This window comes from Xenopus laevis, chromosome 2L (assembly GCF_017654675.1).
Source record: "Xenopus laevis strain J_2021 chromosome 2L, Xenopus_laevis_v10.1, whole genome shotgun sequence".
Lineage (NCBI taxonomy): Eukaryota > Metazoa > Chordata > Amphibia > Anura > Pipidae > Xenopus > Xenopus laevis.
Genome location: NC_054373.1, coordinates 163,403,653 through 163,428,973, shown reverse-complemented (window position 1 = coordinate 163,428,973; position 25,321 = coordinate 163,403,653). Strand labels below are relative to the sequence as shown.

General features: G+C 43.4%; 1 protein-coding gene across 4 annotated transcripts; it reads left to right on the top strand.

Annotated features, from left to right (window-relative positions):
* The first annotated feature begins 971 nt into the window (after positions 1-971).
* LOC108708696 (SUMO-specific isopeptidase USPL1) lies at positions 972-24,320 on the top strand. Of its 4 annotated transcripts, XM_018247696.2 has the most exons (10): positions 972-1,242; positions 4,662-4,760; positions 5,500-5,670; positions 7,172-7,300; positions 8,624-11,399; positions 11,526-11,621; positions 12,641-12,770; positions 14,387-14,512; positions 21,394-21,548; positions 22,293-24,320. In XM_018247696.2, the coding sequence occupies exons 3-10, from the start codon at positions 5,545-5,547 to the stop codon at positions 23,924-23,926; spliced, it is 5,172 nt and encodes a 1,723-aa protein (XP_018103185.1). In that variant the 5' UTR covers positions 972-1,242; positions 4,662-4,760; positions 5,500-5,544; the 3' UTR covers positions 23,927-24,320. The 4 variants fall into 4 exon arrangements, with proteins under 4 accessions (XP_018103185.1, XP_018103184.1, XP_041438585.1 ...); XM_018247695.2 differs by lacking the exon at positions 4,662-4,760; XM_041582651.1 differs by lacking the exon at positions 972-1,242 and having other exon boundaries at positions 3,338-5,670; positions 22,293-22,853; positions 22,887-24,320.
* The last annotated feature ends 1,001 nt before the right edge of the window (positions 24,321-25,321 follow it).

Below are 25,321 nucleotides of genomic sequence, written 5' to 3'. Positions count from 1 at the left end.
ACTGGCAATCTGTGGGTTGTTGCAAATGCCAGAGGGGCTGCTATTATAAGGTGCCATAAAACGTCACTATTTAGTGGGCTGGTGGGGGCTGTTTGGGCCTCTGTGTACTTGAAATGCCACGGCCTATTTTGACCATCTACCTCCCAACTGTCCCGTTTTCAGAGGGACAGTCCCTCTTTTGACAGCTCAACCCGCAGTCCCAAATTTTTACTGGAAAGCCGCGATTTTCTCTGCACTGAACAGCCAGAAAAAGAAATAGTGTTTCTAACTTAATCGGCTTTTGACAGAGAACCCAGAACCGCCACAGCTGTAGATAAGATACTTTTGTAACAATTTGTGAGATAAGCAATTAAGTAATTGTAACAATTTAGAAAAACAGGTCCTTTTGGAGAAGTTAGACTCACAGCTTAAAGGACAATTCACCTGCATTAGCAAAACTGTAATAACTGGAAAAAATAGATGTTTAAACTTTCATAACCTGCCAAATTATGTAAAATGAACATGGTAATTAGGGGGTGTGGTCACAACATGTATTCCTCTTTTTATTTCCAAAATGTTGGGAGGTACGAAATGGGGGCAGGACCCAGTCAAGTAAGACAGTAGAAGCTATTTTGCGAAGAAGACGTATATTGCTAGACGATGGATGCAAACATTAAAAACAAAGTCTCACCCTAACTTTACTGGTGCTTTTTAAGCCCCGCCCCCAGCACGTCTGTGGAACGACCTCAGTTGCAATAAAAAGAAATAAAGGTCTATCATTATAAAGCAAATAGGGGATACAGTTTAATCCGTATAGCGAACAAACGCAACAACTCTTACAAAATACGTGTTTGTAACTCGTATTTATAGTAACGGAAGAACTAGGATTACTGCAGTTCCACCGCCAGACTTCAGGCGGCGCTATAACTTGATCGTCGACCCTGCTTCCTTTATTCGTCGGTAAAAGTGCCACACGTTACATAGTTATCCTATAGATAGGTTTTGTTTTATTCAGAACAGGGAATGCAAAGTTAACTCAACGGGAAATATTACTAATTTTCCAGCCCCTCGGCTATATACAACAGACAAGAGAGTAGAGCAGTTGGCGGAAGTGAGCATAACGTGCTATGCGCGCGCCGGAAGAAGCAACGTTTTTCCGACGTCTACGCCTTCACGTGCAGCCGGCCGAGGAGAGACTCCAGCGTGTTTCTGTGTGCGGGTGGCGGTGCTGTCAACGCGGAGGAGAAAAGGAAACCGCTTTAGGTGAGGGGTGTGAGGCACATTTCCCGCGCGCGTGGATCTGTCCCAAAAGAAAAATAGTCCCGTAGTAACAGCTCTTGTATAGAGAAACGTCACTGGGGTACAATCCATGGCCCGGGTGAATGGCGGTCCCCAGTTTTACATACATAATGCTGCACAGCTGGGACCTGTCACTTGTATCCGAGTGTTTTTGAAAATACAGATTCTATTTGTATGAACGTGTGTATTGTATTACGTGTGTCCATTGATACAAATCTGTTTAAAGGGGTGGTTCACCTTTAAGTTTAGTATGTTATAGACTGGCTAATTCGAAGCAACCTTTCAATTGCTCTTCATTATTTGTTAGTTTTTGAATTATTTGCCTTTATTTTCACTCTTTATGGCAAAGACACTCGATCAGATTTCGGGAGATTAGTCGCCCACCTGGCCGGTATTTTACCGGGCCAGTCGGTAAAAAATGTTGCTTGATGGCAATGTTATTTATAGGCAAAAACCATAAAAATATAGGAAGGCTGGTATTTTTTTTCCAGAAAAGGTCGCCCGGCGACAAATCTCTTCTTCTTTGGGGCGACTGATCTCCTTGAACTGCCTTCCCGCCGGCTAGAATGTAAATCGCTGGCACTTGGAGTGGTTGATTTCCAAAGTCACCTGAAGTTTCCTCGTGGGCAATTTGGAAAACAAAGTGCCATCCTGCCGGCAATTCTAGCCAGCTGGAATGCAGTTCGGGGAGATTAAGGTGGCCATACATGGAGAGATCCGCTCACTTGGCGATGTCGCCAAATGAGTGGATCTCCCTCCGATATGCCCACCTTGAGATGGGCAATATCGGCTGATCTAGGGCCCAACGATCGGATCCTAACGATGCCCAAACGGGCGGTCGGATCGCGGGACCGCATCAACGAATAGATGCGGCCGCGATCCGACGGGATTTTCTACCCCATCCGATCGAGATCTGGCCGACTTTAGGCCAGATCTCGATCGGTGAAGCCCGTCGGGGGGTCACATACACGGGCCAATAAACTGCCGACACGGTCTGTCGGCAGCTTTTATCGGTCCGTGTATGGCCACCTTTAGTCGCCCCGAAGAAGAGGAGATTTGTTGCGGGGTGACTAATCTCCCTGAATCTGACCGTTTCTCTGCCCTTACAGCTTTCAAATGGGGGTCACTGACCCCATCTAAAAAACAAATGCTCTGTAAGGTATAAATGTATCAGGTTGGCAGGTTTCCAGGCAAATTGGGCTACTAATTTAATGCCCAGGTGGGTTTTGAATGTTCAAACTAGCCATGGTAAGGATTACAGCTACTTTGTGGGCCGTTGACTGTTTAGTAATTTGGAAACCAGCCAAGTTTTTATTTCTTGCCCTAATGTCTGTGTTTCCCAGTGCATGTTGGGTAATGTCATTTTTGCTTAATTTGCCGACTGTCAAGTTTAATGTAAGACTACAATACCCAGCATGCAATGAATGGCTGCAGATAAGCTCAAACACAGCAGTTTTACCAGTGCAGGGCAATACTGCATTATATTTGTATTGCTTTAATACACCTTCATTTTTTGATGTTACTGTTCCTTCAATCATTCTCACAATTTCCTCAGACAATTTTGGAACAAAAATCTACTGGCCACCAAAATGTCTGCAGGTTGACCTGTTTTACCAATATTTATTGAAATTATACATGTATTAGGGCTTTATTGGGCCCCTATACCTCTTGGGCCCCCGTCTGTAGTTAAGCCCCTGGTGATGGGGGTGAATTTGTCCCATTATGCTTCATGGAAACATCTGCAAATCAGTGAAAATTTGAAAAAGGTGCATTTCCACATATATTCATTTATTTTTATTTATTTTTTTAAAAAATACTGCACATATTGTGCTATTTTTGGTCTACTTTTGGAGTGCCTCTTGGCTAGTTTTGGGCTTGTTTTGAAAATTAGAACTGTCAACCCTGAAATCTATTGTTATTGCTACTTTTTATTACTTCTCTTTTTATTCAGACCCTCTCCTATTCATATTCCAGTCTCTTATTCTAATAAATGCATGGTTGCTAGTGTAATTTGCACCCTAGCAACCAGATTGATGCAGAGCTGCTGAATAAAAAACGAAATAACTGAAAAACCATAAATAATGAAAAGCAATTGCAAATTGTCTCTACTTCGTACTAAAAGTTATCTCAAAGGTGAACAACCCTTTTAAGGGCAGGTAAACCCAACAACCAAATGTCGCCTGCAATGCCAAGCAACTTTCCATATACATTCATTACACGTTGTCTGTGTTTTTAAAGTTATTTGTAAATAGAATTGCAATTGAAAGTTGTATCTCTATCCCTTCTAGTATTTTTTTCTGCACTACTGGTGTAGCAGAAGCCTGCAGATTAGCAAGCCTGTAAGGAAGCCTGCACTGCTGTACTCTGCTGCATTGTATAAAGACAATCTATAAATTAATTTACAAACAACTTTAAAATCACTGGTATATTTAAATGAATGTGTATTGGAATGGCAGGGCCAATTTATCCTAGCAGCCAGTGGTTTGGATATATAAAATGGGTTACTAGGGAAGGGGCATGAAAAGAGAGACACAAGTAATAAAATGTAACCTAAAAATTGTCGTTTCAGAAAGTGGTGAGATCACTGTAAGGTCTGGACTGGGATTCAAATGAGTCCTTGCATTTCAAGTACGAATAGGCCCAAACAGCCCCCACCAGTTCAGTTAATAGTGACTCTCAATGGCATCTTACAGCAGCCCCCCTGGCATTTGTCAGAACCCACAGATTATCAGTCCTGGTCTCTGTCAACCGTATTCGCAATTTAAAGTGGATGGTTGAAATAGGCAGTAAAGGAGAGGAATTCAAAAATTACTAAAAAAACAAATATATATATATATATATATATTGAATTAAAAATTGTCAGAGTATTAATGTGCATCTGATGACCTGTATTGAAATTCTAGGAATAACAGCCATTTTAGTACTTCATATCAGGCAGCTGAATATAGGCCTTCTCCCTATTATTATTATTATTATTATTAAAGGGGCAGTTCACAATTACTTTAAATTTTAGAATGTTATTGATTTTCTTATTCTTAGCAATTTTCTAGTTGCCTATATTCAGCTTTTAAATGAGCTAATAAACTAGCATCTCACACAAAACACGCAAAAACTAGAAAGTAGATGGCACTCTTGGACTAGTTTAATTGTAGCAGGTAGCTGTCCAAACCTCACACAAAACAGACAGATTTGTGCCAACACTGATGTTGTAGCAACTCCGCATTTACTAGTGCAGGTATTGGTCTTGTGTGTTGTCCATGTTAAAATGCAACAGAATCCTGAATTCATGGTAAAAGCCTACATGTACATACATGCCTTGCTGTAAAATATATGTGTGATACCTTTGCACTGATTACTGTGTTATGTGAACATTTTCTACCCAGACAACAGGAGCACACTGAAGCCTGACAACTGTACACTGGAGTCTGGAGCTCTACATTCTCTGTCTTGCTTTATTGCATTAATTGCACACATTTTGTTTGGTGAGAGACCAGTGGTGAATGAACTGGTATAGGGCCAGCAACTACCTCTGTCTGAATATGGATGTATTCTACGTTAGATGCCTGTGCACAAGTCTTTTATAATAGTTTTCATTGTGAATAGTAAGGTGTAAAATACCACCTTGTGTTGTTACCTTTCAGAATTAAACCCTGAATCTGTGGCAAAATGTGATCACTAATACAGATCCCACATTGCCGCAGGTTCTGTCATCTATCTTGGAGAGATACAAAAATATTTTGTAGATTAAAAGAAAAGCAAATAATGGAGCACTGTATTCACACCTGTAAATTATAAAATTAATGCACTGATCCCCATGCAATTAAGTGAACGGGTGGGGATGCAAACAGGGTGCTTATTTATTGTTTACATGGCCCAGAACCATATAGGGGTTACTATTATGGGCATGTTTCTTTATATTGGTTGCCATGTTTTGAGCGCAGGGGGTTCAAAGTAATTCTTGGAAAGTTTATATACCGGACAATTAAAGCACAATAACATTTTCCTTGGCCTTTTGTCAGTACTTAGAACTGCTGTACAATTCCCTGTGTAGGTCTGACCTACATTAGTGTGTTACAGTGACTGTGTGAAGTTTTGCTCCTGGGGGTAACCCAATTTTTTGGGGGGGGGGGGTGATTCAAAATTTCTTATTTTGGGTGGCATGGTGGTCCAGTATCATGGTGTCTCATGCAAATAATACTGTTTTATTCACTTGTCTTTCAGGGTTTTCTGATATGTCCTTAACGGTGCTGGCAGGGTAAATGTGACATGAATAAAGTAAGCCAATGGGTCACAACGATGGCTTCAGAGACTCCTGGATCTACAGTGTCACTGGTTGGACAAGGGTCTATTTTAGATAAATCTTCACTCCACACGGTGGGGTGCTTGGGAAAAGTCAGTGCAATTTTTCATTTTATATATTTTTTTTTTTTGAAACTGCGCATATTTTCAGTGGTTTTTTTTCCTCTTCCACGGAAATCTTAAAGTGAAAAAAAGGCGAAAGATTATTCAAAATGTTTATTTTTATAGACTGAAGCTTTTTGCCTCAGTCTATTTTTTTGTTACTGTAAAACTGCAAACTATGAATGTACCTCATTCTCCTCTTTATATACAGATTGCAACATTTTCATAAAAAGCACCATCTCTCTCTACCTACTAGTGATGTGCGGGCCAGCCCGAAACCCGAGGGCAGGTTCGGCCTGCTACCTCCCTGGTTCCACTCTCCCTGCCCACAACCTCACACTGCTGGCTTCCGGCTTCCATTCCCTGAATTTATAGACCTGCGCATGCCCTGCCCCTTTTGTGATGTTGGGGCGAGCGTGGGTCTATAAATAGAGGGAAAGGAGCGTGCCAGGTTTGGGTTGGGAGGGGGCGGGTTAGGTGTGGGTCAAGGGAAACTCGATCCGCACATCACTAGTGCCTACAAACTGCTCTGTACCTACACACTGGATGCTTGTTTAGACTGAGTGCAAAAATGAATTGCAGGGAGATTGACTTAAGATGGCCATAGACACAAAGATCCAATTTTCGGACATTTTTTGTCCCATGAAGATCAGTCATTTGGACGATCGGACAGGTTAAAAGATTTCTGTCGGCTGCCGGTTATATCTCTGCATGTATTGTCGATCTGACAATTTTCAGTGGGGGACTGTCGCCAGCTTTGTCGGACATAACTTTCGTACGGTTGCTGTAGGGGCAGAACATCGGCTGATCTGTTCTTTTACTACTTTATTTGATCTGAAAGGTTAGTGGCAGGTCTGGAGATGGGCAATTTCGAGGATTTGAACGATCGGATCTTTGCGTCTATGGCCAGCTTTACTGTTTCTGCTGCTTGTTAGGGGATGACTAATCACATGGATGAGTCTAGCCAGAGGCCCCTTCCAATATATACGGTTTATGCTGAAAATCGGCTATGAAATAAAAGCCCATTTCAAGCATTCACCAGTACAAATAGCTAGTACATTTTACCTGCTAACACTTGTATATATCAACATCATTATAAAGTCCTATTCCCTTTTTCTGGATTATACCAAAAATTTCTTACCTGAAACACCATACATAATGGGAAGAAAAAGAGCCACCCAAGTTTTTCTAAAAATGCAAATATTTTTAAGACATCCCTCACCAAGTCCAGGAACTAACCATATTTATAGCCTGCAAATATTTCTCATAAGTAGGAGATGGTTTGTGTACACATGTAATATCTGTGGATAATAAAAGTTAGTAAGTTTTAATATTCCGTTCAAATGTATCCTCATATATGTTTAAATATAAAAGATAGTGATGAAATTACATTTTAAGATCGGCAAAAAATCCCTGAGCTATGTATAATATGAGCAAATATTTCCCACCTTTTGTTAACTAATGTGCTTTTTTTTTTTTTTTTTTTACTTAGAATGTTGACCCCAGCACAGCTTCTGAAGGTGGATATTGCCCAGTGTGTGAGGCCAAAGGCCAGCTGCAAGCTCTCCGGACATATCGCATTAATTTCACTCAGTCAATATATCTCTGTGCTAATCCACAGGTATGTCTGCATTTTTGGTCTTTGAACTTAAAGGGATACTGTCATGGAAAAACATGTTTTTTACAAAATGTATCAGTTAATAGTGCTACTACAGCAGAATCCTGCATTGAAATCCGTTTTTCAAAACAAGAAATTGATTTTTTTATATCTAATTTTAAAATTTGCTATGGGGCTAGACATTTTGACATTTCCCAGCTCTCCTCAGGTCATGTGACTTGTGCTCTGCTAAACTTCAGTCACACTTTACTGCTGCACTGCAAGTTGGAGTGATGTCATTACCCCTCCCTCCTACAAGCTGCTGTAATGTAAATAGAGCCTTGTCTGCTGAGCCTGTCAATTGAACAATAGGCAGGAATCAAGATAAGCTCCCACTGACACCACTTCAGAAGGACTGAAATAAGATAGTCCTGTGATCACTGCCCCCACTTATGTTTCAAACTGGAAAAAAATATTTTATATAGATAGTTTATTATATTTGTTTACACAAAAATGAATGGCAGAAACACAGGAGTACACTCCCAGGACTGATGACAGGGAATAGAAAAAAAGGATAAAATAAGGACATACTTGAAAACCAGGAAAACTTAGGAGGAAGTCTAGGAAGGGTTAAAATAGCTCAGGAGAAAGGAGGCAGTAAGTAGTTAATGAAAAAAGAAGTGTTGCAGGCAGGAAAGGAGCGCAGTGTGTGTGAGTTGTATAGCAGAGGGAACTCACAGCTCCTTTACCTCATCTAGTAACCAGTAAAACTAACTAGGAAGGCAGCAAGGAGAGAAAGCTCCCCTCACCAAAGGAATGCAGAGAACAAACTTACAGAAGGGCAGGAGCTTTGATAGTGTCTGTGGGAGGAGGGGCTGCTAGTGCAGCTGTAGAGCAGGACGTAGGAAAGTGAAAGTAATTGGTTCCCTGCAAACCATGTGACCTCTCTCCTCCAAACATCACACGCATGGGCAGAGAGGGGAGGGGGAGTGTACAGCTGGATTCTCATGTCGTAGTGCGACTTCGCTTTTCATTACAGAGTGGCTGCCTCCAAGCACACAGGTAATGCTGTGCCTGCTGTTAGAGCAGCACAGGATGAATGTGTAATGAGCAGAAATGGAAGCCCCCATGACAAAATACAAACTAAAATAACTTCTGCATGGATTTGTAGATTAACATTTTATTTGCCAGACAGTGTTTATGGATGTGTGTTTTTTTATAAAAATGCAAAAAAAAAAAGTTTAAAATGACGACAGATTCCCTTTAAATAGCATACTAAATTGGGGGAGATATTTAATAGCACAATCTATTTAATCTTCATCTATCCATCTTTTTTTTTCTCCTCAGTGCATATACCCCTTGGGATACACACCTCTGGATAACATAATTGCAAACACGGCCGATTTAAAGAAACGCCATATCCCAGGCAAGCAGAAGAAGCGGCATATTTTAGATGCCTCTGTAACAACTAACTGCGTAAAGAAGCACAAAACGGATTATTCAGTTTCTGGTGAACACATTTTAGAAAGCCTGGTTTCATCTCCACAAATTGAAAGCTACAAATCCCTGTTTCCCTGTGTGCCTAAAGAATCTCATGCAAGTGTACCTTGCCCTTTAGAGAATATTCAGGAAGGAAGAAGTCAGCAGCAATATGTAATGGGCGACATTTCGGTCGGCAATTCTACCACAAGTCCACATGATGACAGGGCACCTTTTGTTGAAATTGCTCAATGGGACTCTTCAAACCAACCTGGTCACCTGCAAAAAGACTTCAATGAGCTTCAGAAAGGAACTGTACAAAATCAAATTATGGGAACTACCATTGCATCAATGGATGTCCCCTCTACTACAAAATTGAATGTACCTGCTACTAAAGATATTTACAAATTATCACAACCAGTGAATGCTATTAATGACCCGCAAACATGTATAAACCAAAATACAGAAGCTCAGGTTTTAAATGGATATACAAATGCTGAAGCTGATATGGGAGGTCCATTGTCTGTCCTTAGCACTTTTGCACCTCCAGGCTCATCTAGTTTAATGCTTACAGCTTTAACTGTGGGACAAAAACAAAGTGATATAACAAGTTCCTCCTGCAGGGGTGTTCGTGTTGAAAAAGCAGCCCCAGAGATACCTCTATTATTAAATGCTGCCATGTCTGACTGCAACAGCGAGAATGTATTACCAGAGGCAGCTTCATTGCTAGAAACTGACATTTCAGAAACCTGTAGTAAGATACAAGACGGTGATAACTGTTTTGGACATTTACCTTCATCCACGTTGGTTAGAGGAAATCCTCCAATGGAAGAGAATGACCTGAAAGACAGATCCAGCCCATACAGCAAAAACGCTTCCTTTGAGAAAGTAGAACCAGAGGGAGTGCCATTGTTGGAAGACAATAAAGGTCAAGCTCTGGTTGTATCATCCACAAGTAATCAGTTGTCCTTAATAAATGTATTGGATAACATTAATGCAATAAATAAATCCTCAGATTCATGTCAGCCCTTTAATGAGATACATCTTGAGCTTCCAATGGATGGAAATGATCGCACTGTGCCTTATAGTGCTAGCAAAGGTAATGCTTTTGGGAATTGTAGTAATGTTAAGAGCCTAGAGCAACCTCCACTGCCTGAGGTTATACCTATGGAACTATCTAAGAGCACAAGCAACAGTCAAAGCACTTGTGAACCTCAAGCTGCATTGATTCAGCAGTGTAATAGTTCTTCTGAGCAAAAAAATGAAGGAATTACATTGTTGAAATTATCTAGCTCTTTGCATAGTGAACCAACTGAGTTGGAAGATTGTGGAAATAAAATGGGATATGGAAGTTCATTATCAAATGGGGAAATATCTGACTTGTGTAAGACACTAAACGATCAAATTCATTCTTCACCACAAGCAGTTAAAAGCTTGGTCACAGACATGTGTAATAGCAATCTGTGCAATAGTATTTATTTAAAAGATGGTGGAAAAATACGTTCGGAGGAAACTACAGTACCAAGTTGTTTGCAACTAGAACAGAGTGTGCTGTATAGCCACACCGTGTCTAACCCTGCAGTTACTTGTCTGATTCATGGCACTGGACCTGAATTTAAAGTGTTGGACACATCAGAGGAGGAGTCTGGTCCAATTTGTAAAGAACTCTATGTGAGCAATGTAATCCCAGATGTAACTCCAGTGAAAGGACCACAGGATATGTCTCAAAACAATGTACTGACCGATTTGTCTAACTCTTTAAGCAGTGAAATTACTAATGTAGAAGAATCTAGTGTTATAGCTGCAAATGAAAGTTCTTTATCCAATGGAGAAACATCTCCTTTATATCACAAAACGAGCAGTCCGACACACACTGAGCCAAAAGCAAACACAGTTTGCACAGAACTTTGTGACCGTGTTCTCAGCAATAACTCTGTTCTGGAAAGCAGTGATCGCATTAATCAGGAGAACGCTCAAGTAACAATTTCTACACACCCAGAACAGAGTAAGTTGTACAGTCTTGGGGCTGAAACTACAGCCACTCCTTGTTTATCTCATAGTGCTGAACAGCCATTACAAATTTCTGAGACACCAGGGATGGGGTGCTTTCCTGTGTGTGAGGAACCCACTGTTGTACACGATATGAGCAATGTAAATCCACTGAGAGCCTCCCTTGATACTACTCTGGGCAATTCGGATGTTGATTTTGGAAGAGAAAAGCAAAATGAGAGCTTTGCAACAGACAGTTCCTTAATGCTTACTGATGATTCCGTAAACGACCCAAAGAATGGAGAATCTGTATTGTCTTTGCCAAAGGGGAGCTTGGAAGATGGCCGTCCTGCAGTAAAATCAAACTGCTCAGAGAATACATCTTCATCAAGCATGCTCAAAGCCTTAAATGGTGCCCTAACAAACCATTCTGTGGAAAACGGTTCCCAGGATGCCCTATGCGAAAAAAAGCTACTCCAATGGAGAAACACCCTGTTCCTCTGCTGGCTGGACTGCATAATGTCTGCCCTGGTGCATTCGGCTGGCCTGAGGAGTATTGCGGCCCAACGTGAGTCTGCTGAAAACTCTGTTATTCTCCATCTGCTGAAGAAATACAAGGAGGCCAATGCGTTGATCAAAAGCACAGCCAAAAGAGGTTGGTAACATCCAAAGTCTGACCAGCTTTTTTTTTAAAAAAAAATTTCTGTACCTTATCCACTCATGTTAAACCATTAAATGCACATTATAAATGCAAATAAAAGCATTTTTCTTGGTTTTAAAGGACGTCCAAAGAATTTGTCTCTGGCTGAAAACATTCTGAATAGAGTGCGAATGACCATCTTTGAAGAAATAAAGCCCTTCCTAAAATGTGAATTGGGTAAGTACATCAGTTATCTAGTAGTAACAAATGGAACCCAGGAGCATTCAGCAGCCAGGTGCTTTCGCAGAACTACACATCTCTCCATCCCCCCTTGCAGCTCATTGTAGTTAGAACTCCTGTTGGTTGGGTCAAAGTCTTTCATGCAATTGACGTGAGCCTTCAAGGAGTAGCCACCTCCGCTTACCCAGGCCCATTCCTTCACAACTTCAAGTACATATTCACCTTTTTTCTTTCTGACATTATTACTATTTGTCTGCTGGCTATGTGTCTTGTGATTGGTTTTTGTAGTTCACTTTTGTTAACCTTTCAGCACTAGGAGCACTTATTACCTTATATACCTTCCATGAACAGAAGCCTTTTAATTAGGTGACACCCCTTCCTTTCAGGTGTGTAAGAAGTGACTAACCTATTGTTGGACTAATCAACAGCATTGTAGTGTAAGTAGAATTCCTGATTTGCGGATGTTTTCCTCTATGGCTTTGGTGGAACAGATCTGAACTATCTATGTATAATGTAATGGAAAACACTTAATATTATATGTACCCTTTAATCCATCAACCTGCTGGCAGGTTTTAGATGACATTCAAGTACTAAGGATAAATGTTTGGTTACTAGCACATCAGGGAGCATAAAGCAGAGGAAGATGAATGCCCCATCATTACAAATCATGACAATAAACTCTGGGTTGTGCATCATTATTTTTTATGGAACTTTTCCACCGTAGACGAGGGAATCCAAAGCCCCTAGCATAACGATATTAAGTGAGCTGGCAAAATTATAAGAGTCTTCAGACTGTCCGTTGTTTAGGAGGAAAGTTCACCTTTAGGTAAAAGGACATCTTGATATTTCATTAGTCCAATTATAAGTTTATAACTCCTCATACGGTGTGTTGTCATTTTGAATTACCTGGGTGGCATTTTAGCGTTTTTTCACTTGGAACACACAATGGGTTAATGGTTAAATGCAGTTTGTTGCCTGTGTATCTTATGTTTTTCATGTGCTGTGCTCTAATGCAGGAGATAAAGAGAGCCCTGTGTTTGCTTTGCCATTACTACTGCAGAGGGACCCGGAGGTAGAATCCTGTTTTGTGCACTCTGGTGTATGGAAATTTACATGCAAGCTATGTGGCTACCAATACCAAAATAAGTAAGTTAAAAAGAATTCGCCTGCATACATCAGGTACAAAAGCAATACATGCATTGCTGTAACTTTTTCTAATATAGGGCCTTTGGATTTCTCAGATCGGGATTCCAAGCTGAATACATTGTGTTTATTTGATTCAAATGCCATAAAGATATCGTATTTTTCAATAGGTTTGACTTATTTAATCTTATTAAACTCTGGGAATCTATCTTAGAAGATCTAAGTCTCTGGAATGTACCAAGTAATCTTTTTGGATAGTGAGAGCTCCATCGGTATCTAGGGTTGCCACCTTTTATAAAAAATGTTACCGGCTGCTGGGGGCGGGGCCTCAAAAGGGGCGGGCGTGACATCAGAAGGGTGGGCGTGACGTCAAAAGGGACAGGGCCACGCGACGGAGACCCACGGACGCTAGAAGAGGCAAAAAAAAAGGTAAGTTGCAGGGGATTGGGGGCAGGCCGAGGGCTCCTTTTGATTGTATTACAAAATTACCGGCAGCTACATTGCCGGTAAATTTGTAATACCGGCCCCGGCCTTGGCAGGTATTTTACCGGCTAGGCCGGTAAAATACCGGCCGGGTGGCAACCCTATCGGTATCCAATGCTTACAGATGTTTGCCCACTTATTCTTAGCAACATAATTTTGAGAAACTTTTGAGGAAAAGTGGTTTCAGCAATGCCTTGTCCTACAAAAGTTATATTTTGAACACTGAGCGTAATCTGCTCTGGTTTTCTGACCTGGATGGCTGTCATGTCATAGTTATCATCTGAAGATCTGATATCTGACAAAAAACGTGGTTGTTTTGGGCCCATGCATGGTTTAGTTGGGTGCCAGCTTATTACCGATGGAGAAAGTAGCTAATCTGTGCATGTGCATGGACCAGAGCTAAATTAAACCTCCTGGATTCCCAGCAGCCACCATCCTACTGTTATTGTAAAGAACTGCTCTTAAAGGGGAACTATTGGGAAAATGAAAATTGTAATATAAGCTTCGTCATACTGAAATAAGAAACTTTATAAATACAATCAATTAAAAATTCTGCATTGTTTCAGAAATAATTGAGGTTTATCTTCACTATCACTCTCTCAGCATCTGTTTCTCTTCATTCTGTCTTCATGCCGCAGTTGGGTGTCAGATATTCAATGACAGTTAGATCCAATATATCTTTTAAGGGGGCTCCCTTTCCTAGCAGATGTATTAGAGCTCACTCAAATAACTGATTCCAGTACAGACAAAATCGAACAATAACTGCCTTTTGCACAAATCCTGCATGTAGAGAGACGTGATGTCTGATTTTAATAGAGTGAGCGCTAATACATCTTCTAGGCAAAGGAAGCCCCCCATTATAAGATAAATTGGATCATTAATCTGACACCCAACTGCTGCATGAAGACAGAATGAGGAGAAACAGATGCTGAGAGAGGGATAGTGAAGATGAACTTGATTATTTCAGCAACAGTACAGAATTTTTAATTGATTGTATTTAGAAAGCTTATTATTTTAGTATGAGGAAGCTTATATAAAATTTTTGTGATAGTTCCCCTTTCTGTTATTGAGTTTAAATATTTTTTCATGTTAAAAACTTGATAGTGATAATGCAAGCTTTCTTGTTCTTTTTGCAGGTGCAAAAGAACTCTGACTACATTCACTAAGATCCTCCCTGAATGGACTCCCCTAAATGCTATCCATAGATCGCCCTGCAACAAGTGCCTGGATACGGATCAGAGACGCACATTTAGTATAGAAAAGTATGTTTTGTGCTTTAAGAATAAGGTGGTATAGATTGAGCACTAGGGCTAAAAAAAGTCACTTGGTGCATTGGTAACTGTGATTGCAGTGTTGAAGCAGTCTCTCCTTAATACCAAAATCTGTAGGGTAGAAAGATAATACTAGATATGACCCAGTTACAGTTAGGCTGGTCCAACTAGAACTGGTTCCAGTGCATGAGTGGACTGTAGTCCTGTCATATAGCTAACCTCCCACACTCATTTTGACCAGCTCTCCCAGTTATGTCTTTTAATTTTGGGTCTGGTTTGCTGAAAATCTGTATAATGTGCATGGGCCATGGCCTCTAGCTGCAAAGAGGCAGATATTGGTTATTTGGCAGCATGTAAAATACATTTGACACCAGGGGAAGTTTTCTTACTGACAATAAAGATGCACCAAATCCATTATCACCAAATGTGAACAATAATTGCCATATCCAAAATATATCATTGAAAAAAATTTCTTTCCTACTTCAGATGTAGTCGCATCACATTAAAGGAGTAGTTCACTTTTCAGTTAAAAAAATGTATGTTCTAGAATGGCCAATTCTTAACAACTTTTCATTTGGTATTCATTTATTATCTTGTATAGTCTGAGTTATTTGCCACCTACTTCTCATTAAAGCTTTGGTTCAGTTTAGCCCACCCCAAAGGATTCCATTTAAACTAGCAGAAATTGTTGGGACCTGGCATGTGCCTACATGTATGTACTACACATACGTCGTCGTATTGGGCTGCCAGATATTAATCCCTGTACCGTGAAATTTTTCCAAATTGATAGAATCGGTAGAATAGAATCTATGTCCACCAGATAGCCCTTAATTCCATGAACTGAACACATGGGAAAATGTAGCTTCAAACTGTTCTGCCTGTTTTCTGAGTGTGAAATCTGTAATAGATTGTGAGGCTAGTCTTGCCTCAAAACTATAGTTCGGTTAGTCTGATGTCAGTGGTAGGAAAGCTTTTCGAATGGGGATAAAATACTTTACTTCATTGCAAATCATAATACTTTGAGTTTGTGCCAGCATGGTTTTTTGCCAAACACATTTTATGAGGAGGTGAGCAGGAACCCCGCAATGGCAGTGGATGTGATCTACCTGGAATTTGCTAAAGCATTTGATACAGTACCACACATAATGTTAATGGTTAAATTAAGGGATATTGACCTAGAATGTAGTATTTGTAATTGGATAGAGAACTGTCTGATGGACAGACCACAAAGAGTGGTGGTAAATTGAATATTTTCTAATTGGACCAGTGTTGTTAGTGGAGTACCGCAGGGCTCTGTACTAGGTCCCTTTCTTTTCAACTTGTTTATTAATGACCTGGAGGTGGGCATTGAAAGTACTGTTTCTATTTTTGCAGATGATACTAAATTGTGCAGAACTATAGGTTCCATGCAGGATGCTGCCACTTTGCAGAGTGATTTGGGAAACTGGGCAGCAAACTGGAAAATGAGGTTCAATGTTGATAAATGCAGGTTATGCACTTTGGCAAAAATAATATAAATGCAAGTTATACACTAAATGGCAGTGTGATGGGAGTTTCCTTAAATGAGAAGGATCTTGGGATTTTCATTAGATAACAAGTTGTCTAATTCTGGGCAGTGTCATTCTGTGGCTACTAAAGCAAATAAAGTTCTGTCTTGCATAAAAAAGGGCATTAACTCAAGGGATGAAAACATAATTATGCCTCTTTATTGGTCCCTGGTGAGGCCTCATCTGGAGTATGCAGTGCAGTTTTGTACTCCAGTCCTTAAGAGGGATATAAATGAGCTGGAGAGAGTGCAGAGACTAAGTGCAACTAAACTGGCTAGAACAGTGGAAGATTTGAACTATGAGAGTAGACTGTCACGGTTGGGGTTGTTTTCTCTGGAGCAAAAATGCTTGGGAGGGGACATGATTACACTTTCTTTACAAGTACATTATAGACTGCTAGGGGGAGATCTATTTTTCCATAAAGTGGATCACCGTACCAGAGGCCTCCCCTTCAGACTAGAAGAAAATAACTTTCATTTCTCAAAGTCAGCTTGGGGGACAATGGGGTATAGCTAGTACCATTAGGAGGCAGGACACAACTACAAAAAAGACAACTGGCTCCTCCCCCACTGGCTATACCCCCAGCAGGCTAGAGAAGAGCTCAGTTTTAGTTGTGTCCTCAGGAGGTTAGGACAGAAGAATTTTTTATTTTATACTTATTGTCTGTCAGTCCTTGCTGACACCAGGGGGTTGCTTGAACCTTTACACTGTGTAAAGTATCTCATTGGCACCTTCCAACCTGGGATCTGTCTCTGGGGTCACAGGTGTTTTACACAGACCACACTGCCAATTCCTCTCCTTCCTTCACAGGAGGAGACCAGGCTGACCGGCAGACAGAATGGGGAGTGCAGTCGCTGGGGCAGGTAAGTCCCACTGCGTCTCCTTCCTCCCCTTTCCTCTCCCTCCCCTAACCATGGAGGGCAGATCGGATCTCCCTTAGTCCCCCATACCCTCAATAGAGAGGGAGGGGACAGAGTTTTGTGTCTTGCCCCACTTTTCCCCCTACATCCATGGGAAGTGTCAGACTGTGGGCGTGAGGGTTTTTTTCTACAGGGGGCCAATCTATTGGGGGCGCGTGTTTTTGCACCACTTGCCTCCACTATGCGCTCACTTGCGGATGGAAAGCCGTCTCTGGATGCGCACCATATGCGCACGTCTTCCGGCCGCCATTTTAGTTGAGCGGGCGCCTCCCTCACAAAGCGGAAGTGCATTCCCGCGCGCTACCTGCATAGGGGTTAGATTCTCGCGCGATCTCAAGCGCGCTCTTTTCTCAGTGGCGCCATCTTGGATCACACAGGGGGAGAATCTCCTTCACACGCGCCGCACCCAGCCTGTCATTTCTGGGAGCAGCAACACAGGACGCCACTGCAGGATTGGCAACTCGCTCCCCTCCTACTCAGCTAAGTGTCAGGCTGTTTTTTTCTACGGGGTTATTAATCCCAGGGATTCTTTTAACATGTCTGAAGGACCTAGTGCTAGCCTCTTTTCTAGGGGGGCAGCCACAGCCCTGGTCACTTTCCTGGCCTGTGCCAAATGCCGCAAACACTTGCCCACAGGGCACAAATCCTCTCTATGCAACCAGTGCTCCCCACAGCCGGTTTCTGAGCCCACACCACCTTCTCCACCTCTGGTGAATCCGGCTACCCAGGGGGATCCCTTAGAATCTAGTCCAGAGGTTTCCCCACACGGAGCACAGGCAGCACCCCAGTGGGCAACCCAATTGGCCACGGGCATCCCAAAACTGGCACAGTCACTAGACAAACTGCTCTCTCGCCTAGACAGTCATAAACCTAGACCCTCCAAGCGCAGGGCCCCCTCCCCATCCGAAGACGACAGTGATTCTCCTCCCAGGCTCTTTTCACCCCCTGATTCAGGGGATGAACAGGATCATTCAGATGGGGAGCTTTTCTCCGATTCAGACCAAGATGATTCTAGGATTTCTTCTGACACTGTGGACTCACTTATCTCCTCTGTCCTAGACACCCTCCACCTTCAGGAGCCGGAGGTCCGCGCAGAGTCTTCCAAGTCCCTTTTCAAGCGACGCAATAAGACTTCACCTATGTTCCCATTTTCCCTCCTCATCAGAGATTCTTACGCTTTGCCTTCCAAAGCTCCCACTACCAGTTTACAAGTCTGCCTTTTGGTCTCACGTCCGCCCCCCGGGTCTTCACGAAGATTATGGCGGCTGCCACCGCACTGATTCGCAACGAGGGGGTCTCCATCACCCCGTACCTGGACGACCTTCTGATCAAAGCATCCTCCCCCCAGGAGGCCCAGCGCTCACTCCAGATCTCCATGGCCAAGCTCCGGGACTTGGGTTGGGTTCTCAACCTGCAAAAATCCTCCCTAACTCCCTGTCAATCCATGAACTTTCTGGGCATGACCTTCAACACGCTAACCCAGAGGATCTCTCTCCCTCAGGAGAAGATCTTCCATCTCCAAGCGTTGGTTCGATCACTCCTGCAGAAGCCCCGGCATTCCGTGAGGTTCTGCATGAAGGTACTGGGCGTCATGGTTTCCACCATAGAAGCAGTCCCCTTCGCACAGTTTCACCTCCGGGAACTCCAGTGGAACATCCTCAGCACCTGGAGGAGGAAGTCCTTACTACAAGAGATCCTCCTTTCTCCTCAAACTCGGACGTCCCTTCTGTGGTGGCTCAACTCAACTCACCTCTCCAGGGGGAAGCGCCTCGGGGACCCCAGTTGGCGCATCCTCACAACCGACGCAAGCCTCTTCGGCTGGGGAGCCGTGCTCGAAGGCAGGTCAGCCCAGGGACAGTGGAATCTCACCGAAAAGAAGTTGCAGATCAATCTACTCGAGATCCGCGCCATTCGCCTAGGCCTCATCCATTGGCAGCAGGACCTCGCGGGGCAGGCGGTCAAAATACAGTCGGACAACTCCACGGCGGTGGCTTACATCAACCACCAGGGCGGCACCAGGAGCAGGGCGGCTCTAAGCGAGATCAAGCTCATTTTCCACTGGGCCGAGGCTCACAGCGTACAACTGTCCGCCATCTTCATTCCGGGTCTCCTGAACTGGGAAGCCGACTTCCTAAGCAGGCAGTCTCTGGACCCGGGCGAGTGGTCCCTGAACGACGACGTGTTTCAAGAAATAACTTCAAGATGGGGCATTCCAGAGGTGGATCTCATGGCGACAAGGCACAACAGAAAGGTTCCAGCCTTCCTAGCTCGTTACAGAGACCCATTAGCCCTAGGAGTGGATGCTCTGACGGCCCGATGGCCTTTTCACCTGGTGTATGCCTTTCCACCAACTCCTCTCATCCCCAGGACGATCAGAAAACTCCAAAGGGAACGGTCCACCCTCATCCTCATAGCACCGAGGTGGCCTCGACGAGCATGGTTCACCGACCTTCTCAACCTCTCCGTCGCAGACCCGTGGCCACTGCCTCCTCTCCCAGACCTTCTCACTCAGGGTCCAATCCTGCACCCGAACCCGACTTACCTCAACTTGACGGCGTGGCTCTTGAGACCAAGATTCTGATTAAAAAGGGATTCTCTCGAGCAGTGGCACGCACTATGTGTGCGGCTCGGAAGCCAGTTTCAGCCAGGGCCTATCACAGGGTCTGGTCTACCTACCGTCAATGGTGTCTCACTCACAAGTTTAACTTCGAGCGGTTCTCTCTGCCAACCCTCCTGGAGTTCCTGCAGGATGGTCTCTCTCTAGGACTGTCCTTGGGTTCCCTCAAGTCTCAAATCTCGGCCTTATCAGTGCTTTTCCAGAAAAAACTTGCCCTGATTCCCGACGTCAAGACCTTCATGCAAGGGGTGGCTCATGTGGCTCCACCTGTCAGGGCTCCGGCACCCACCTGGGATCTCACCTTAGTGCTCAAGGCCCTTCAACTTCCTCCCTTTGAACCTCTGGGGTCGGTGTCCATTCAGTTCCTGACCTGGAAAACAGTCTTCCTCCTGGCTATTGCTACTGCACGACGGGTTTCTGAGCTTAGCGCTCTTTCCTACAAGTCACCTTACCTTGTCTTCCATCACGACAAAGCGGTCCTTCGTACCATCCCGTCCTTCCTGCCTAAGGTGGTCTCGGATTTTCATATTAACCAAGAGATCGTGGTTCCTTCCTTCTGCCCGTCTCCAGCAAATCACAAGGAACGGGCGCTGCACACTCTGGACCCGGTGCGGGCCTTAAAGTTTTACCTTTTCAGGGTTCAAGACTTCCGCAAGTCGGATTCCCTGTTGATGCTTCCCTCAGGATCGCGGCGCGGAGCAGCCGCCACCAAGCAATCCATTTCTCGCTGGGTCAAACAAGCTATTCAAGGAGCATACAAAGCCCGAGGTCGACCACCTCCGTCCAGGGTCACTGCCCATTCCACCAGGGGTGTGAGTACGTCCTGGGCCTTCAGAAATCAGGCTTCGACTGCCCAGCTTTGCAAGGCGGCAACTTGGACTTCGGTCCATTCATTCGCAAAATTCTACCATTTTGACACCTTTGCGGCATCTGACACTCACTTTGGCAGAAAAGTGCTTCAGGCCGCTGTGGCTGATACCACATAAGCCTCTTATTGCCCACCCGTTTTGTTCGGGGACAGCTTTGGAACGTCCCCATTGTCCCTGTGTCCCCCAAGCTGACTTTGAGAAAAGGAGATTTTGTGTACTCACCGTTAAATCTTTTTCTCTTCAGTCACTTGGGGGACACAGGGCTTCCCTCCCTGGATTGAGGCTTTCACTTCCATCAGACAAGTTAACCGTTTTTTCTCTTGTTAGCAATTATTGGCTTTTTTTTGAAAAGTTACATTGCGTTATGTCATATCCTGTTGACTTTGGTACAAACTGAGCTCTTCTCTAGCCTGCTGGGGGTATAGCCAGTGGGGGAGGAGCCAGTTGTCTTTTTTGTAGTTGTGTCCTGCCTCCTAATGGTACTAGCTATACCCCATTGTCCCTGTGTCCCCCAAGTGACTGAAGAGAAAAAGATTTAACGGTGAGTACACAAAATCTCCTTTTGAAGCAACATAGGGGGTTCTTCACAGTCAGGACAGTGAGGTTGTGGAATGCACTGCCGGGTGATGTTGTGATGCTGATTCAGTTAATGCCTTTAAGAATGGCTTGGATGATTTCTTGGACAGACATAATATCAAAGGCTATTGTGATACTAAAATCTAAAATAAATATAGATGTTGATAGGTTATGTGAGTGTATGGAGGAGTCGGTGTTTGTAGGTATGTGCGCAGGGATTCATTTGGAGGGGTAGAACTTTTTCAACCTTTGTGCAAGCAATAAAGTAACTGTTGTAAAATGAAAGTCATTGACCAGTCATCATTATACTTGGTTTTCACTAATTAATATTTCTTTGCTTTAGAATCCATGACATATTCATACTTCACTTTGTGGAAGGACTGCCAAGCAATGATTTAGGGACGTACTCGTTTCAGTTCGAGGGATACCTGTATGAAGTCAGGACTGTAATCCAGTATAGAGAAGACCATTTCTCATGTTGGATTGCTAAAGATGATGGTAAGTATTATGGCATGGTTACCCGGGTAATTGTCATTAGAGTGGTTCATTCAGTATGTTCACATAGTCCATAGTTATAATGAGTAAGGATACCTATTCTTAGCAATGTTTCGGTTGTTTTTTATCTTTTACAGTTAATTTTTTCAGGTTTCCATTGGGGGTCACTGACCCTGGCAGCCAAAATAAGATTGTTAATCTTTCAAAAACCACAGAAAATAAAAACAAACTGAAGACAAATTCCAGATTTTCTCAGACTACTGTCTACATCAGGGATCCCCAACCTTTTGAACCTGTGAGCAACATTCAGAAGTAAAAGTAGTTGGGGAGCAACACTAGCATGAAAAATGTTCTTGGGGTGCCAAAGAAGTGCTGTGATTGGCCATTTGGTAGCCCCTATGTGGATTGTCAACCTACATTGAGAATCTGTTGGGCAGTACACCTGGTTTTTATACTACCAAAACTTGTCTCCAAGCCTGGAATTCAAAAATAATCACCTGCTTTGAGGCCACTGGGAGCAACATCCAAGGGGTTGGAGAGCAACATGTTGCTCACGAGCTACTGGTTGGGGATCACTGGTCTACATTATACATAAAGTTAATTCATATAACTTAGTCATAAAACATCTGCTACCTGTACAATTTTGATGCATTTTTATAGCTATGATAGTCACTACCTTCTCTACTTCGTACAATGATAGGGATCCTCCATGAGTTGCATGTTGCTCACTTGCAATTTGTATTTCAGGTACATGGCTGGAATCTGATGACATGAAAGGGTATTTCTGCATAAAACAGAACACTTTTGAGGTTCCTGCTTCAGAAATTCATATTGTAATGTGGGAAAGGAAGGCTACCAACAGCAGTGGAGCACACAATACAATGGCTCCTGAAACCGAAGACAAAGCACTGAATTGTTTATTGTCGTCAGTTTCTCAGACCCTGCATCAATCTGCTGTAGCTGCTCCAAATGCTGCATCATCACCTCCAAAAGAGACTCTAGTTGCTTCCAACATACTTTCAGGAATGGAGGGTTATCGGGATGATGATATTATAACGCTGACTCTGATTGAAATTCCAGTTGATGCTTCAGGAAATGTGATTGACAACAACTCTGAGGCATCTCGGCAACAACCAAGTGCCTTTGTCGAACAATTACAGTCTCCTCTTATATCCCCTGTAACCCTCCAGTCTGTCAGTTCCTATATTCCAACTGCTGATGGGCAAAATGACCACAATTCATGTTCTGGCACCATGCAGGGAAGCTCTTTTGCTGGTGTTCCTCTTCAGGCCCCTAGCCGGCCCAGTCCTCCCGCCCCTAGCCGGCCCAGTCCTCCTGCCCCTAGCCGGCCCAGTCCTCCCGCCCCTAGCCGGCCCAGTCCTCCCGCCCCTAGCGAACCCAGTCCTCCCGCCCCTAGCGAACCCAGTTTTCCCATCATCTCCAGTACTCCCATCCCTAACAAGTCCAGTTCAAAAAAAGCCTTTTTTGGAAGTTGGATGAAGAGTCTGCAGAATAAAAACCCTCTGTTCCTGCCAGCCAATGTGCCCAGTGCAAATAAGAAAGCTCCAATTCGATGTCCCCTGCTGAAGACTACGGACTTGCAGGCATCTAATAAACAGGCCCAGTGTTTTGATGGGTTTAAAGCTAAGCGTGTCAGTGATGCAATCGACACAAACAATTGCCATGGTGTAGTTCCCATGAAAGATAATTTCACTGCACCCAAACCTGCTCTCTCTAGCCAAACATTCCAGTCACTGGGCTCAAATCGACTCAAAAACGGTCAGATAGGACTTGCTAAAGAGTTGGCAAAAAAGGTTGCTTTGTCTAAGGAGGATAAGGTCCGTAGGCTTAGACTAAAGCTGCTGAAAAAGCTGAAGTCTAAGAAAAATGAACTGGCCACATTAAATATGTGTGGAAAGTCACAGGCTGGTAGTGATCCAAGCAGCCACCCACTGGAGTTGAGCAGCGCCAGGAGGCGTGAGCAATTACGCGGATTCTTACAGGAACTCCAAGACCAAATAGATAATGCTGACACTGAGTCTGTGTGCACCATGAGCTCCAGCACGTCGTTATGCAGCAGTCCAGGAGATGCGGAATTCTTTGCGGAATTATTCTCCCCGCCCCCTACGAATACCGAGCAGGACAGCATGGAGGACAGCAGGTTTTTAGAGATGTATGTAGATGGTTATGCAACAAACACCCCAACTAGCAAAGAAGTCCCGCAGAGCGCCATCAGTATCGGCCAGTCCCATCCACAGACACACGCCTCCGACAGCCACAATAGCTCCAACACGGGAGACGTTTTCCATGGCATGCTTTCAACCCCCACAATGCACATGCTGAACGAGGAATATTTTTCACCTTTTGATGATATGTTTTAAACTAACTCTGTATTCACCTGCATGAGAACATTGGCCCAAAGCTGGAAGCATGCGGGAGCTTGGCAACCACACCCAGAAATCTTTGATTGCACTTAAACATCAATCCTTTTATGCTAACAGAACCAATCAAAAGCATAATTACCGATTGATTGGGGGGGGGGGCAATTAAACTGCAAATGTTTCCACCAATCAGATATTTGGCTAATTTTGGATTTTCCCAATTGATGTAACTGCCCCTAGAATATCCGTGTGAAAACTTCCTGCCTTACTTGAAATGTATGTTGTATTTTTTGTTCTAGTCCCCCCTTAGGAATTGTTTTTAGTGTGGAAAGATACTATATCTGTCAAATTAATATTTTGGACTATTAAAAAACCTGCAAATGTTTGAACATTATATCTTGTCTTCCATGAACTCTGTTAAGGGGAAGGAAACCTAGTCGGCGCAAACCCCCCACCCCCCCTCCCGTGTGTTGCCCACCCTCCCCCCTGGCCTACCCGTCCCGCTGGGCAAATGCCCCTAACTTGTTACTTACCCTTCTGCGCAGGTCCAGTCCAGGGAATTCACAGACGACATCTTCTTCCACGCGATCTTCTTTCTGCTTTGAACGGCGCATGCGCAGTAGGATCATTTCGCCGGTACAATCTACTGCGCATGCGCGTGACTTTTGGTGCATGCGTAGTAGATCCGTACCGGCGAAATGCTCCTACTGCGCATGCGCCAAAACGCCGTTCACAGCAGGAAGAAGATCGCGTGGAAGAAGATGTCGTCTGTGAACTCCCTGGACTGGACCTGCGCAGAAGGGTAAGTAACAAGTTAGGGGCATTTGCCCAGTGGGACGGGTGGGCAACAAACGGGAGGGGGGGGGGTTTGCGCCAACTAGGTTTCCTTCCCTTTAAGCACCATAGCTGAAAGGGGTGCTTCACCTTTAAGGTATCTTTTATTATAGTATATAGAATGACCATTTATAATCAACTTTTCAATTGGTTTTCATTATTTATTTTTTATAGTTTTTTAAATATTTGCCTATTTCTTGACTCTTTACAACTTTCAAATGGGCGTCGCTGACCCATTCTAAATAACAAACGGCTCCAAATGTATTGTTATTGCTCATTTTTATTACTCATCTTTCTGTTGAGGCCTCTCCTATTCATATTCCAGTCTCTTATTCAAATCAATGCATGGTTGCTAGTGGAATTTGGACCCTAGCTACCCGATTGCTTAAAATAAAAATTGAAGAGCTGCTGAATAAAAAGCTAATTAACTCAAAAACCTTAAATAATAATAAATGAAAACCAATTGCAAATTATGACTCTCTATATCATACTAAAAGTTATCTCAAAGGTGAATAACCCCTTTTAAAGATAGGAAGCTGGTTATATTAATAGTGTGGAGTC

What these genes read in the sequence shown, in the direction of transcription:
- LOC108708696 (XM_018247695.2), top strand. Translation starts at nt 5,545, where the DNA reads ATGAATAAAGTAAGCCAATGGGTCACAACGATGGCTTCAGAGACTCCT. An exon ending in GGCTACCAATACCAAAATAA is followed by an intron (nt 12,771 to 14,386) that starts GTAAGTTAAAAA and finishes TTCTTTTTGCAG; the next exon opens with GTGCAAAAGAACTCTGACTA. An exon ending in CGCACATTTAGTATAGAAAA is followed by an intron (nt 14,513 to 21,393) that starts GTATGTTTTGTG and finishes TCTTTGCTTTAG; the next exon opens with AATCCATGACATATTCATAC.